The 16,316-nt window shown below is 34.1% G+C and overlaps 2 protein-coding genes across 3 annotated transcripts; one reads left to right on the top strand and one right to left on the bottom strand.

Moving 5' to 3' along the window:
• Nucleotides 1-70: 70 nt before the first annotated feature.
• Nucleotides 71-1,658, bottom strand: LOC108219916 (reticulon-like protein B6). The gene is made up of 5 exons (XM_017393512.2): nt 1,172-1,658; nt 906-1,086; nt 672-813; nt 497-566; nt 71-384 (listed from the first exon to the last, which is right to left on the bottom strand). The coding sequence occupies exons 1-5, from the start codon at nt 1,479-1,481 to the stop codon at nt 209-211; spliced, it is 879 nt and encodes a 292-aa protein (XP_017249001.1). The 5' UTR covers nt 1,482-1,658; the 3' UTR covers nt 71-208.
• A 1,948-nt stretch (nt 1,659-3,606) lies between these two features.
• On the top strand, nt 3,607-15,455 carry LOC108223917 (ABC transporter B family member 25, mitochondrial). Of its 2 annotated transcripts, none has more exons than XM_017398389.2 (20): nt 3,607-3,977; nt 4,069-4,296; nt 4,380-4,566; nt 4,683-4,744; nt 5,132-5,175; nt 5,585-5,687; nt 5,904-6,011; nt 6,339-6,422; nt 6,563-6,623; nt 7,336-7,481; nt 7,553-7,669; nt 7,871-7,956; nt 10,557-10,645; nt 10,844-10,899; nt 12,619-12,699; nt 12,838-12,903; nt 12,986-13,078; nt 13,968-14,032; nt 14,577-14,712; nt 14,970-15,359. In XM_017398389.2, the coding sequence occupies exons 1-20, from the start codon at nt 3,741-3,743 to the stop codon at nt 15,114-15,116; spliced, it is 2,196 nt and encodes a 731-aa protein (XP_017253878.1). In that variant the 5' UTR covers nt 3,607-3,740; the 3' UTR covers nt 15,117-15,359. The 2 variants fall into 2 exon arrangements, with proteins under 2 accessions (XP_017253878.1, XP_017253879.1); XM_017398390.2 differs by having other exon boundaries at nt 3,608-3,977; nt 4,072-4,296; nt 14,970-15,455.
• The last annotated feature ends 861 nt before the right edge of the window (nt 15,456-16,316 follow it).

Here is a 16,316-nt window from a genome sequence, read left to right as displayed (position 1 = left end):
GACAAGCACTCAAGTAGCATCTAGACATACACGGCAGAGTTAGGAGTAGTTACTGGAGAATATGAATTAGCTTGCCTATAAACTGCAATATCTAATACAAACTCCCTACCATTAAAACTGCATTACCTTGTAGTCATCCTAAAAAATAATGCTCTGAAAGAAAATTGATAAAGATGGAGCTTCTGCTGCACTCAAGAACTAATGAACATCAGTCCTGCTTCTTGTCCTTCCTAAAAGAAGGAATTTTTGGAAGTTTCCGGAGAACCTTATCATCCAATGCATCGTACTGCCTCTTGAGTTTGCCTGTTGCCTTCTTAGCATAGTCATCCACTGTATCTTCATTCTTTTCATATAACCAGGGTACTGTGAGCACCACTACAGAAACTATCACATCAAAGTCACCAATATATAGTTTAGTCAGCCTCTGATTGGTTCAAAGACGAAAACTCTAGGATTCGAGTTCAAATTATATAAGAGTGTGATCTAACAGACTTACTTATGTACACAAGCGTCAGAAAGTGGAACCAGCTACCAACGACAGAGACAACCCATAAACCCAGAATAGCCTGAATGTCATGTTATACGACCAATTTCAGTTAATCATTTCCGGTGCTGTCAATGAGAGTGTGTAATGAAGTCGGAGAAAGAGAGTAGAAATAGGAGATACATACATATAGGAACTTCTTCACATCTCTTTTTGAAGCTACATCCCAGAATAGCTGAAGTACTGTGTTTATATAGGACCTCAGCCGGAGAGCTACTCTCATGGTTACATCCTCGGGCAATGAGAGTTCAGGAAAGACTGGAGGAGACCTGTAATGGTGGGGGAAACCAGGGATCTCATCTTGTTATTAGATTGTACAGTTATAAAGTGAAGAAGCAACATACATATTCTGTAAACTCACTTGTTAAGAAAGGAGGAAAGATTGGACCAAAGGAACAAAGCTGCCAAGGTCAGTATCAGAGAGTTACAAACAAAACTGAGGACATGATAGCCCACATGCTCGAAAAGAAGCCATATCACAGTTGAAGCCGCAAGCATGCTTGCTGAGAGTTGCTTGTTTCTCCACAGAATAACATCAGCAGCTGATCATCAATATAAGTTTCAGGTTAGCTAATAAGAACCGAACATGAGATTATTTTAGGAACTTGAAAAGTATGAGATCCTTACATCTGCCACCTCCGAGGACAGTGTGAACAGGCTTCTGACGGCCAAATAGGCGATTCTTCTTCAGGCTACGGCTATGGCTGACAGACGTGTCGAAAGAGACATGACGATCGTGTCCTGTTCCAGATTCTTCTCGGTTATGTCCAGGTGCATCCATAGTAGTAGTTGATGAATTGCTTGCATTGTCATTCTCTTGATTTTTTTCGACTAGGTCTTCGGATTCACGATCATGGACCAATGCCATTTCATCCTTAGGTACCGAACCTAATGATTTTTCTCCCACATCTACATCATCAGGTTGATTCTCTGCCATATTTGAAGCTAGCAACAGAAGCAAAAGGATGAAAAAATGACAGAGAAAGGATGAAGAAAAAGAAGAAACTGAAATGTTCAAAAGTGTGCCCTCAAGTTACGCCTGGAGACTATGTATGTAGTTGCCTGTTTCTTCGCATGTATCCCTCTATCCCTTTATCCCTGCCGTTTGTTTACATTTGCAGTTACTCCCAAGCTTGATATATCCGGGATAGTACAAGCCATATAAAATTTTGAAAATAAATAAGTGTTTATTGAAATTTTAATCCAATTTTCACCTTTATTCAATCATTGGGTTTGGGCACGGAGTCTAAAAAATGTGTATTAAGTAGCGAAAAGAGAAGAATAAGTGGGTGAAGTGGTGAGACCCATTGATTTTTAATATTATTAAAGTAAAAGTAGTGTGAGAAGGTAGAAGAAAATGGAAAAGTGGTGAGACTCATTAACTACTTTAGAAAAGTTTTGTAATGTAAAGAAATAAGTAGTACTTCCAACATTAAAGAATCCGGTGACACGGAGGGAGTATAATTTTTATGGAATTCACAGATTGTACCAAAATACAATACTCGTGAAAGCAGAATTTTATATTTAAGAAGGTTGATGTCAAAAGATCCTCAATTTACTCGAAAATACCCAACTAGTTCTTGTAAAATATTTTAATGATTCACTGATTATATTCGGATTTGATCAAATCAAAAATCTCTTATTGATCCTTGTTAAATCCTAACTTCATAAGTGAACATATTGTTTTCCATTGTCAAATTTTATGATTTTGAAAAAAAAATTATTATCTACTCGAAGGACCTAAAAAGATAAATGTGGATATATATGAAGGTAGAACCAATGCTATTTTGAGAATCACCTAAAATTAGTGTCGGAATAATTGCATCGAACTATTATAATAATTTAAAATCTGCTGAAATAAAATTATATAATACAATTACTCTCTCTGTATTATGAGTTGTAATATATATTATAAAATTTTTCTTTTCTCAATAAAAATTTTAACATTTTAAGTTTTTATTTAGGTAAAAAAATAAAAATAAATTATAGGATTATATTTTTATAGAAACTTAAAAGTGTGCCTAGTGGTAAAAAAAACATATAGAAATGAGGAAACGAAGGGAATAATACATATAAAATAAAATAAAATAAAATAAATATTTTAAAGAAATACTCCTCGTGTCCCCTCATTTGTTTATAGTTTCCATTTTGGGTCGTGACTCTCATTTCTTTACCTTACCTAAAATAACAACTTCTTAATATTATGAAAGTCTTTGTGTCCCCACAATTCTGTCATGGACAGGTTATTTACCCATACTTTCTTTGCTTTCTGTATTTTGAATCTGCCGTGCTAGTGTGATGGACGGGTTATTTACCCCTACTTTCTTTGTTTTATGTGCTTTGAATCTGCATGCTAGTGTGATGTACGGGTTATTTACCCCTACTTTCTTTGCTTTCTGTGCTTTGAATCTGCGGTGTTAGTGTCAAACAGATTATTAAAACCAAGGCATTGGTTTCCGTATCTCTCTCATGTGTAAACTACTGAAAGGGACAAAGAGAGTAATCAAATAACGTATTATCTAAAACATCATCATCAACATGAAAAGAAAAATAATTATTTATTTAATTTTTTATACCATGATTAATATAATATTTGTAAAAAAAATATCCATGTTCATTAATTTATGTATTCAAATTATTATCCTAAACATGTTTCCAAAAGTAAATAATTAATTGAAAGGCACTTTTGGAATATTTTTTGGACGGTTAGCATTTTCCTAAAAAAAAACGTGATAATAATTTGTTTATTACAAGCACTCAACTCTGGGCGTATGATCTACTCCCTCCGTCCCTTTTTAGTTGTTACATTTGGCTTTGTGCCGGTCAAATTGACCAAAGTTTGACTGAAATTTATTAATATTTTATCAAATAAAAAAATAAAAAAAAATATGTCACCGGAAATAACTTTTAATCTAGTTTAAGATGTAATTTTCAGTTTTTTAAAATAATGAAAGAGTGACTTATAATCTTGGGTCAAAACTTAGTCAATTTGACCAACAAAAATAGAAATGTGACAACTAAAAAGGGACGGAGTAAGTAATATCTAAAGTATAATTTACCTTAAGATTCTTTCAATTTCCGTTTATAGATAGCAGAAACATGACTCAACTACTACTGTTCAATTAGCACCTTGCAATTCAACTCAACTCAACTCAACTCTATATTGTTTATACCGTCTCTGTATGTTGAAACGAAAATGCAATCGTCAACGATTGCTTCAAGGTGCATCAGAGCTCGAAAACTCATCTTCCACCCACAAAAATCAATCATGAATATGTCCCCCTCTTCTCCTTTTAAACATCCCCAGTTAAAAAATCATACTTTTTTCACAGAATTTTCGACTATCCAGATTCCATGGCAACGACCAAGAACAAACCCATCTTTCTTTAAGCCCCACAATGCTTTCCTTGCAACCCCATCTTCCTCAAAACGTGTAAGGAGTTTTTATTTTATTTTTTTTGGTTTTTTTTTCTCTGTTTATGCCTGTGCACTCCACTTGTTTGATGAATTGTCTGTGTGAAAAGCAGGGGTTTATGCTTAATGCGGTTGCATTGGTGTCGACTTCAAGTGGAAGTGAAAATACGAGTGGTTCGAAAAACACTGTTTTAACTAAAGGTAAAGGGGAAGATTCTGAGGAGCAAATTAGTAATAGTAGAATTCTTGCTACTCTTGCGAAGTCTTTGTGGATGAAAGATAATGTGGACTTTCGGATGAGGGTGATTGCAGCGTTGGCTTTGTTAATTGGTGCCAAGGTGAACATGGGTTTGTGTGTTCTTATGTGTTCTCGTTTTTGTGTCTTTTTTATGTATGATCTTATTGGCTTTTTCTTGTTTAGGTATTGAATGTTCAGGTACCGTTTCTTTTCAAGCTTGCTGTTGATTGGTTAACAACTGCATCAGGGAATGCTAGTGGTCTTGCTGCATTTGCAACTGCTAATCCTACTTCTGTAGCTGTTTTTGCAACACCAGCAGCTGTTTTGATCGGTTATGGGATAGCTCGCACAGGGGCTTCTGCTTTCAATGGTACTTCATTATAAAGTAATTGCTAATACTTGTCTTGGGAGCTGTACATATGTTTTTTTTGTTAAATGTCATGGTTTATTGTATCTTATGATATTTGTGTTGAATATAATTTCCAGAGCTGAGAACTGCAGTGTTTTCAAAGGTCACATTGCGGACAATCCGTTCTGTTTCAAGAAAGGTTTGTGCTTGTCTGTTTGTTAATCAAGTGATTTTGCATGAGAGTTACTTGCTATTTAGTAAACCTTCTCGACTGATATCAAGTGAGTTCTGTTAGGAAGTCCGAAAATTATAATTGCTTACTATTTATTTAAATTACAAACCATTTTAAACTTGTATGAGCTTAATATTTAAACCCAAGCAAGAATGCAGCTCAACCTCTATTTATAACAAATTGTTAATACATCATAATTGCATGCGTATTTTACTTGATTGGTCTCTTGGTTTTGAGCTTGCTTCTAATTCTTTTGTGTGTGTGTAGGTTTGGTTTTTTCCTCAACACTTAAACGATATACTTTATCAATGATTGCGATACCTCATACCTGTGTTAAAGAACTTCTAACTGCAGGTATTTACACATTTGCATGAACTCGACCTCAGCTACCACCTGAGGTAATTCCTGTCAATTCATTCTGTGTAATTAGTTTTTAATGGTAAAATTGTACCTAGAGTTAAGCTCAGGAAATTTGAGAGAGAATAGGCAAAAAATTATGCTATTTTGCTCATTTTGTACAGAAATGACACTGTTTTAAAGGCATTTATATATATATATATATATATATACATGGTGCTTAATGAATTTATTATAATACTACGTGTGAAACAATTTATGTGTTCAATGACTCGAAGATAAATATCAATGTCAAGTTCAGGAGATATATTTTCTTGTCCCTAGGAATGGCAGCCTTTGTTTATTGTATCTGATAAAATCCCTAGAAATTCCATTCAAAATGTGTACTTCATTTTGTAGTTTGAGTAGATTAGTTAAACTTATTTCTCTTATTTGTTGTTCTGCATACAGTCGAGAAACAGGTGCCTTAAATCGAATTGTAGATCGTGGTAGCCGTGCTATAAATTTTATTCTCTCATCCATGGTATTAAATGTTCTACCGACCATCTTAGAGGTATAACTCTATTCCCTTGATATTTCTTTTCCTTCTCCATGTGAGCAGCAAAAAGATAGGCCCGATGTCTCTAACAATACATAAATGCTACAATTTTGTGGTAACTTTCAGTTGCCAGATCACTGCAGTATACTATAATCATGTTCTATTTGTATCCTTCAAATGAGTTGTCACACACATATATAATAGTGACATATTTGATACATTCTCTTTCAGATTTCCATGGTATCATGTATAGTAGCCTACAAATTCGGAGCACCATTTGCATGGATCACTTCCTTATCAGTCACAGCATATGTCATTTTCACTTTGACAGTCACACAGGTACGTTACCTGTCACAAGGCCCCCCCGCCTCTTTTTTTAAATATCATTCTTTGTAGAGTAGTTATTCAGATGGAATGATTCTTGAAATCTCATGGTTGCTTGGCACTTTGCAGGTTGGATAATAATATGCTAGAAATAAAAAAGAACAACATCATACCACTTTGATTTTAGGCTTTTCTTTTGCCACAGATGTTCACACACACACACACACCCATCTCTTCTCGAGGTGTACTTTCAGTGTGCAGAGAACCTGTGAGGAGATATATTTTTGGTCAAGACTATTTCACAATTTTGCCTAATGCATCTATTATTCCGTTTGTCTGTAGTGGAGGACTAAATTTAGGAAAGCTATGAACAAAGCTGACAACGACGCTAGTACAAGGGCAATTGATTCTCTAATTAATTATGAGGCAAGCTCTTATGTATTTTGTGAATTTTTTTATGAATTCGATATGAATGTCTTGCATATTTATGGAACTCCTTTATTATGTGTTGATTGTTTTGTCATAATATATATTTAATTTTTCTCATTTTGTATGCATGTTTTTAGACTGTCAAGTACTTCAACAATGAGCATTATGAAGTCGAGAAATATGATGAGTTTTTGAAGAGTAAGTTTTTATGATTTTATGACTTGGGTCCTTTGATTGTTTAAGATTTGACTAAATTTGAAAGGTTCACCACCTAATGCGATCATGTAGCTTATATCATTCAGTTCGATATTTGGACAAGTATCTTTGCATGATTGACATTAATTATTGACTTGGTTGCTTAAGGTCATTTTTAATGTTACTCGGACTCAAGTAAAAGTGTCCGACAGGGATACATGTCCATGTGTCGGACTCGGTAATATTTTGAAAAATGTACATGTTTTTGGCCTAAAATAAGTATCCTAGTCCAAGTGTCCATGTCCGAGTGTCGAGTGTCCGACACAGGTATCGAGACAAAATGAAGTTTCCTAATATAGGTCATTTTTGTTGGTTTACCGGTTTTGCAAAAGTAACAGACATGTTTTAATCTTATAATGTACTGGAGTATGAAAAAAATTACAAATTTTGTTGCAAGTTTGACAGTTTGGGTTTCTTCAGGAACTTTAGCTAACATCTTCATAACATTAAAGTTATGCTATTTATAAAATGTAAGTTGTTGCTTCCTTCTTTATTGAATTATTGTAATTGTAGACAATTGTATTGTATCATCTGCATTTCTTCTTTTATGTTTCTCATATTCTTTTTCCCTTCCTTTTCCTCTAAGTGCATAAAAAGAGGAATGTGTTGAACAATATAGGTTCACTTAATTGATAATGATTGTGTCATATTCCAGGATATGAAGATGCTGCATTGGAAACCCAACGGAGTCTTGCCTTTTTGAATTTTGGACAAAATGTTATATTTAGTGTGGCTCTTTCAGCAGCCATGGTTTTGTGTTCAACTAAGATTTTGAGTGGAGAAATGACAGTTGGAGATTTGGTAAGGTTTTCTTTTTTAAATTCGCACTTCTTTGATTTCAGGACCATAAAAAGCTATCCTGTAATGTTCAGGTTATGGTAAATGGGCTTCTTTTCCAGCTCTCTCTTCCGCTCAATTTCCTTGGAGGTGTATATCGTGAGACCCTACAAGGTCTAGTCGACATGAAATCAATGTTTCAGTTGCTAGAGGTATATTTGAATTTACAGTAAGAACTAAGAGTATATCAGTTATCAAGATTAAGGGAATCAGCTATATTGGAATGTGTATTGTTTATTGTATTGCTGATGTTCTGCCTTTGTCTTCTAAAATAACAAAGAGAAATAGATAGGCAGTTTTTGTGCTGCTTCACGCAAGCATAAAAATTTATATATTTTTTATCGTTGTTGCAGGAGAGGCCTGCCATTAAAGATGTAGTTGATGCAAAGCCTTTGAAGCTAGATGGGGGTTGCATAGAATTTGATAATGTTCACTTCAGGTGGGCCTTGCCTGTTTTCGTATTAATTTTACTGTGAATTGGAGCATTTGTTCTTGATAATATGCAACAACAGTCTTATTATTATACAAAATTGTCAGAGTATATGTCACAGTTGCTCAAGGTCTTTATGAGAGAAAAGTTCCAGAGGCACTAACAATTGGTTATGAATCATTGTACTAAAATATTGCTACTATTCACTTTTTGTATGCCAGTGAACTTTTTATATGCTTTTATGCTTATGCACCTTTATATACTCTCTTTTACTCTGTGGTCACCTACAAAGAAGGGTTTCACCATTCAAATTATATCTTGTGGGTGTGACTCTGTAGTCTGTAGATGAGGAATATTCGTCATAATTATATTGTTGATGGCATGTTCCCATATTATGTTTTTCTTACCTTCTTCTCTTATCTGTTGAATCTGTTCTTTGTGCTATGCAATTATATTCATATAATAAAATTTGACTTCAAAAACTTATAGACTTCTTGTATAGTGAAACATAATTGATGTGCTGATATTACTTTGTTGCAAGTTGCTTCAAATATACAAACAATATATTGAAGCTTATACTTTAGCTTAGTTCATCTGTTTCCATCTCCCTTGCTAGTTTTGTGGGATTGACGATATAGTGTGCTTGAAAATATATATCATTTTAGTTGTATACATTGTTGTAACATCCCACATTATCGATTGGATAAAGAGTATTTGAGGCTTTTTATTAGCATGAGCAAACAACTATATATTTGGTTGAGTCTATACCAATTTGATAGCACTTCTGGACTAACATATGGTAGGTTGTTGAGTCCGGTAATGCATTTGGTTAAGGGCTTGATGTAATAAATGATATCACAGCTTGACCTGGTCCACATGTACTACCTGGGTTCAGCAATTTTGTTCCTGGGCTCGACGATGTTGTCGACCAATAAAGTGGGTGTTCGTTACATCCCACATCGGGTTCAGTAAGTTTGTTCGTGGGCTGTACGAGGATGTCGATAATAAGGTAATGTAAAGTGTTTGTAACATCGTACATAGGCAATGTTCAGGTTGTGGGCCTGGATGTTATAAATGATATCACAGCCTAACCCGCTTAGAAGTGCCTGGGTTTTGTAAGTTTGTTCTTGGGCTGCATGAGGACGTCAACCAATATATGTTTGTAACATCCACATTGGTTAGATAGAGTACCTAATTTTGTTTGTGTGTTATACGAGGACGTCGACCCAACAAGGTGAGGTGGGGTGTTTGTAACATCTCACATCGGTTAGATAGAGTATTTGATGTCTTTATAAGCACAAACAAACAACTAATGTATACTCCCTCCGTCCCCCTGAGTTGTATACATTGGGGGACGGGGATGCGGCACGGACTTTAATGCTCCTGTAAAATGTAGTTGTGGAATTTATTTTTAAATTTTTTTTTTCTGAATTAAAGTTTGGATGTTATATATTTATTCAGAAAAAGAAAATTTCAAAAATAAGTTACGGAACTAGGTTTTATAAGAGCATTGAAATACGTGTCGAGCAGTTAAAAAGAAACGTATACAATTAAATGGGACAGAGGGAGTACCAATTTGCTAGTAAGTTTGCACAAGCAAATAAATAATGTATACCAATTTGCTAGCACTTTTGGATTGGCCTGGTTGTTGGGGTTGTTGGGCCCCGTATGCATTGGGTTATGAGCTCGGATTTATAATTGTACATTAAATATCTATACTATACTATGATATTATAACAGAACATAAGTACCTGATTTAGGCTGCTACTCGGGTCGTAAACAAATTATTAACCAAATTATATACCTTACAATTTTACGCACACATATATAGTCAATGGAGACCACTATTTGGAGACCATTTTTCTAGCGATTTTTGATGAATGATATGTTTTGCGATGTTGCAAAACATATATGGTCTCCACTCTCTAATCCCGGGTCTCTGATTTAACTAATAGTGGCCTTCATATAACTCAACCCTGTAATCCTATAGTTTTAAAAATACGACATACATTTATATTCAAATACTACATTCATCAATACTAATATAGTAATATATTAAAATTGAATTAATTAATCCAACCAATTTTACCATATTAACTAATAAATATGACTAATGGTTTAATAATATTTGCATACATGATACTAAATATTAATTAAAAAATTATTAAAATATATATATATATATATATATATATATATATATATATATATATATGTGATTATCAAAACATAACTTAGAGAACTATAAAATATTGAAGTGAACCCGTGCATCGCACGGGTTATAAGCTAGTATAAATATATTTGAGATTCGTATTAAGTGGAATTATCTTGGAAATCAGAGAATATTTGTACCATATTAGAGTGTGGGCTGTGTACCATATTAGAGTGTGGGCTGTGTATTCATGTTTCTAATTTCAACAATGTTGTATGAGTGATATGTGACCTATATATTCGCTGGTTGTACCTGTTTACATCGTAAGTTACATTAAAAAACTTGGCAGGAAGGTGCTGCTTAGTGCTTAGTTAATTATACTTAAATCATGAAATGTGTTTGTGATAGATATTCGATGAATGATACGCTAATACACTGTTTGTTCTACTTCACATAGTTATCTTCCAGAACGGAAGATTCTTGATGGAATATCTTTTGACGTACCAGCTGGGAAAAGCGTGGCTATTGTTGGAACTAGTGGCAGTGGTAAGATTTTAGTGCAGTATGGTAGCGACTCAGGGCTCTTAGCATATCCGCTTTATTTTATGATAGAACCCTTTTGATTATCCTTCTTGTAGCGCAGAATCTAGACATGTTTCTTGTTGTGGCCTTTTAAATATGTTTTTATACTTTATGTGTTTAATTTAATCAAAGTAACAGTTATTTACATCATACTAAATGCAGGTAAATCAACCATTCTTAGAATGCTCTTTAGGTTTTTCAACACTCATTCTGGAACAGTAAGAATCTATACTCATGAGGTTTTAAGATTTATCATTGTGTTTTCTTCTTTAGATACTAAGAAATTTTACATATGTTCACCATTATATTTCTAATCCTCTATATTTGATCCCCTATGTTTTTATGCAATCCCTATCTATATATTTGGGGTCAGCCATTGTAAAATACTGTTGAGCGGTAAAGATTATAACGTCAATCTTGTTTTTGGATTGGCATATCTGATTTTAAAATATGATGTTGGGAAAGATTTTGAATCCTATTCTTCTTGGCAGTGTATTGAGCTAGACGAGATAGACTGGTTGCTTAGAATCTTCAAGTTGTTTGTAAATTTTAAAGGCACACACTCACACTCACACACACACCATAGCAGAGCCTCCTCTCAAGAGGCATTTAGGTTTGCAAGTTGCATGAGGTGAAATTGTAATAGCCTGAGTTTTTAAACTATTATCTTTTAGTCTAATATTGAAACTAAACTTTTAAATTTCATATATTTTCAATTAAAATCCACATGTACCTTTTGAATCCTATAAACCTGAGAGTGAGAAAAGAACTCAAAGTCTAATTCATAAAGATACAGCTTCTCCAATGAAAAACTAGGAACTAAAGCCATTACTCAGAATAACTCGTCCATCTCCCATTAACATCCAAAGCTAAATCAGCATTGAACAACTCAAATTTGCAAGTATTGAGTGCACAGACCAATTATAAATTCAACTAACATACTAGCAGGATCACGTTTGATACAACTCACTTCATATATATTCCAAATTGGATAATAAGATAAAACGAGTTCAAATTCAGTCAATTAAAATCTATCCTTTGAAAGTTTTCCAATTATGTATGATCACATTAGCTGGTGACACGTCCCAAAATTCAATTGCTAATAAATGCTGCACCCTTACTAAGGCCCATAATAATACACAATCCTTGGAGGGCCTAAAAAAAGTGCTTCCTTGTGACATCCCAACTTTAGTTTCGGAACTAAGGCCTATAATAGTTCATCCAGGAGAACTATTTTGTGCATATTTGAGATGTAGTCTTGAGCCTGCTTTTCTTTCGTGTAATGAGATTTTCGAGGTCTTACAATTGGCACAATGAGGTATAAAGAGGCCCACCTGAAAACTTTATCTAGTCCTTGAAGAAACTTCTTAAGGTGAGGTGAAGTAGTTTGATTCTATGTTATGCAACTTTCTCCTGCATTTTTGTCTTTTCCCAAATGCTCAACACGTTAGTAACTCTACTGAACTTCACTTGGGGATCAAAACGTTCATCTGTCGTGGTCCAACGGGCGCTAAACAACAAATGTAACTGTTTTGATAAACAAGTTGAGCCATTGAGGTCAATATTAAACAGTAAAGGCCAAGCTGTGTGTCAACAATGACAGCCACGTTTTATGAATAATGTTGACGAGTTGGGTTATCGAGACTTGGGTTGAATATCTTGTTTTTGTTTATTTTTTCTACAGCTGTAGTGTTACAGCTTTATTTATAATTATTTATTTTAATAGTCATGTTATACTAGTCAGTAATGTAGTCTTTTGTATACGGTCCATAACTTGTGAAATTGCGTGTTTTTATGTAGACTATTAATCTTACACATGGTAAAATACTGCCTTACTAGATCTGCTTATTAGACTTGTCAGTATTTTATTAATGTGTGTCGGTTCTTTCTCACCTTACATCCATTAATTGCTAGAAACATTTCATTTTGATTGGCAGATAAGGATAGATGGCCAAGATGTACGGGAGGTGACCCTTGAAAGTCTCCGTAAGTCTATTGGTGTTGTTCCTCAGGATACTGTGAGTTGGCCTTAATTTTTAATAATAAAGTTCAGTTCGACTACTTCTTCTTTTAACTTTTGAAATAACCTAGTTAGTGTTTTGCCAGCTTTCTAGTTCTATTTAGGGCACAAGAGCTTACTTGGACTTTGTGTGCAGGTACTGTTCAATGATACTATATTTCACAATATTCATTATGGTCGTCTTTCAGCAACACATGAGGAGGTTTGTACTAAAATTAGTGTCAATTATGCAATTCACCTCCACGATGGGATTATAAATGGTCTTCTTTGTTTGATCCTCTTAGGTGTATGATGCTGCTAGAAATGCTGCTATTCATGAAACGATAATGAACTTCCCTGAGAAGTACTCTACAGTTGTTGGAGAGAGAGGGCTTAAGGTATGTGATTATTCTCTACAGAAAAGAAATTTGCTCTTGCGTCAGAGAATAAAAATGCAAAGTCAAGTCTATCAGGAAATCAGTTATTGTTCCAAAAATTACTGTCCCTGTCAAGAGGAAGTAGACCTGGCAATCATTTTGTGTCGTTAAATTTCATGTACTTGAATGTGCAACCCGTATCAGATCCATTATGAATTCGTATACGTAATTTGAAACCCATATACAATCCGAAACATGTCGTGTACTTTTCGTGTAGTGTTTGTGTACATTAAATAAATTTTTTAATAAATTAAATTTTTTTAAAAAAATATTTTTAGGTATAATTTTATGAAATATATATTATATATTCATATTTCCATACAATTCTATAAAATTTGTAAATGTACATATAATTTATATATATAAATATATATATATATTTATTTATTTATTTATTTATTCCGTGTACTTCTGTGTGCAATGTGAAAACCGATAGCCGACACTAAACCTAACATGTTCATGTACTTCCGTGTACCAAAATCAAAACTCAAAAATAATTTCCGTGTCATTTACCATATTGCCGAGTCTAAGGGGAAGGAGCATATGTAGAGAGGATATAGGTCTACACATTTCCATGCCTTCGTCTTTCTATTATCATGGATTAGTGGGTGACATGATATACTTTTCCTCACACTTGAAGCCGCAGGATCCTTCTTTTAATGTGTGGTGTTGATTCTTATTTTGGTTTGTAATTTAGGTTGTAGCATGTTCTATTTAATTTGTTTTCGAGAATATCTATTGGTGAAAGGTGTATCAGTTTAACTTCCCTAAACAACAGTAACCTAATTGTTACACACACACACACACATATTATACTTTGGCATAAGGCGATTCTTTGATTTTCCTGCAGTTGAGTGGTGGTGAGAAGCAACGTTTGGCACTAGCTCGAGCATTTCTGAAAGCACCTGCCATTCTGTAAATATACTTTTCATCAACTTTTATGCTGGGATCCTAAATTAATATTTGCATTCCCTGTCCAAGTTCTGCCTATACATTATGACATGTAGAATCCATGTGTAGCTTATTAGTTACCCAACTATCTTCGTAAGGCAAAGAATGCTCAATTGCTTCTTTTTTCTAAAGTCATACAGAATAACAAATATTTATGATTTTTGCTTTGGAAAATTGTAAGTATCTTTGCGTTAGTGAGCATAATGTAGTCTTTACTTTCTGACACACCTAGCTTGGAGATCCACCGGTCAATAGCTGGCAGCTTTGTCCTTGTGTAAATAAGGTTGCCAGAAGTTAATTAAGTTGTCTGTTGTGCATAAACAATGAAGTGTCTTCATGGAGTATGAGATGAGAAATTTAGATAAACACGTAGTTTATTCGCCGTCCAATCCCACAAGGGGAAGGGGAAAGAAAAGGGAATAGAAACCAACCTTTTGCCTCTTATTCTTTTTGTCTACGTTTTCCTTCATGGATTGTTCCAAGAGATTAATATATTTTGTTTCCTCAGGCTCTGTGATGAAGCAACAAGTGCTCTTGATAGTTCAACAGAAGCTGAAATTTTAAATGCATTGAAGTTCCTGTCGAATAACAGAACTTCAATTTTTATTGCTCATAGACTGACAACTGCTATGCAATGCGATAAGGTAAGCATGATATGTACAAAAAGTGTTGCCGACTCTAGATGTCACAAGTGATATTTTTGCTGTCTTAATTATTCCGATGTGTTCATGTGTACAATATTCACACTCTCCAATACCATGTTCTATTTAGTAAAAGACCCTATATCACTTTTTTGTTGAGAGCTGTGCATAGCGGTGATTATTATAAACTTTTGTAGGGGTTATTGCTTTTTAAAATCCCATCACCCTAAATTTTGAGTTGTGATATATTTGTTTAACAGATTATAGTCCTGGAAAATGGAAAAGTAGTGGAGCAGGGTCACCATGACATTCTGTTATCGAAGGCAGGAAGATATGCACAGCTCTGGGCACAACAGAGCAATACTGTTGATGGAGCTGCTGATATAGCCGTCAAACTGACAATATGATCCTCAAATTTGGTTTGTTACTTTGCAGAGTTTAAAATGCATACATGTATTATTATGTTTTTCTTCCCGTAAATTTCAAATTTATCATTTGATGAGCAGTTGAGCTGTTAACATTTATTGGTTGTATACTTGTAAGCTGTAACCAATTTCAAAGACGCTAGAATCTGTCGTAGGTAGTCATTCATATAGATAACAAATTGATTACCAGATTAAAAGTGTGAATAAATTTGTAGTTGCACTTCAGACTTGAGAATAGGATTTCGGCTTGCATGTCTGGAAGACCTGTACTTAGAAATTGGAAGAGTTTTGTACACTGAGTATAAATTTGTTATTTACGAATTTGTAGTCATCCTTTCAGAGCGGGAGCTCTATACTCCGAATTCACAATTGATGCATATATGGTTCCCTCTCTAATCAATACTCGAGTGAATTAGCAAAACAAAAAAAAAAAAATACTCAAGAGTAGATGTGCTGCGAGAGTTACTGATTGTTGCACACATTCCATATATCTAAATATATGTATTGCTTTTCGTCAGGAAAAAAACGTATGTATTGCTGAGCTAGAAAATCCTTAGAAAAAATATTGTCGCCATGAATACAAACTATGGATAATGTTAAATAAAAATGTGCATTTCAGTGATCAGATTCTTAGTCCAATTATTTCATACAGGTTATAAATACAGGTCTATTTGCTGGAGGAATTAAGTCAAATCATGTCATATCATTTATATTTGGACAAACCGTAGGTATAGAAAATTTCACATCATCTATTATCAAAAAAAATTATTTATAATAATTTGAAACAATACTCCCTCCGTCCCACCAGTTTCTTTACAGTTTCCTTTTTTGGACGTCCCACCCAATTCTTTACATTACAAAACTTTCCCAAAATAGTTAATGGGTCCCACCACTTTATCACTTTTTCTCCCCTTTCACACTACTTTTACTCCACTATCTCTCTTTAATATATTAAAAATCAATGGGTCCCACCGTTTCATCCACTTTTCTTCCTTTTTTCCACTACTTTATACATATTTCTTAACCTCCGTGCCCAAATCCAATGTAAACAACTCGGTGGGACGGAGGGAGTAATAACATATCAATTTAAAACAAGATTTTAGCACGATATTTTAAATATTCGACAAATTGTATGTAATTAATATTTTATAGCAATCGTCCTTTATATAGGTAATTTGATTT

The sequence above is a fragment of the Daucus carota genome, chromosome 5 (genome assembly GCF_001625215.2).
Source record: "Daucus carota subsp. sativus chromosome 5, DH1 v3.0, whole genome shotgun sequence".
Classification (NCBI taxonomy): Eukaryota; Viridiplantae; Streptophyta; class Magnoliopsida; order Apiales; family Apiaceae; genus Daucus; species Daucus carota.
This window is presented reverse-complemented; position numbering and strand designations above follow the sequence as displayed.

Coding starts and splice junctions, on each gene's coding strand:
- LOC108223917 (XM_017398389.2), top strand. CDS start 3,741: ATGCAATCGTCAACGATTGCTTCAAGGTGCATCAGAGCTCGAAAACTC. Junction 6,012..6,338: donor TCACTTTGACAGTCACACAG/GTACGTTACCTG, acceptor GTTTGTCTGTAG/TGGAGGACTAAATTTAGGAA. Junction 6,624..7,335: donor ATATGATGAGTTTTTGAAGA/GTAAGTTTTTAT, acceptor GTCATATTCCAG/GATATGAAGATGCTGCATTG.
- LOC108219916 (XM_017393512.2), bottom strand. CDS start 1,481: ATGGCAGAGAATCAACCTGATGATGTAGATGTGGGAGAAAAATCATTA. Junction 1,087..1,171: donor TGTCCTCGGAGGTGGCAGAT/GTAAGGATCTCA, acceptor ATTGATGATCAG/CTGCTGATGTTATTCTGTGG. Junction 567..671: donor ATGTGAAGAAGTTCCTATAT/GTATGTATCTCC, acceptor CATGACATTCAG/GCTATTCTGGGTTTATGGGT.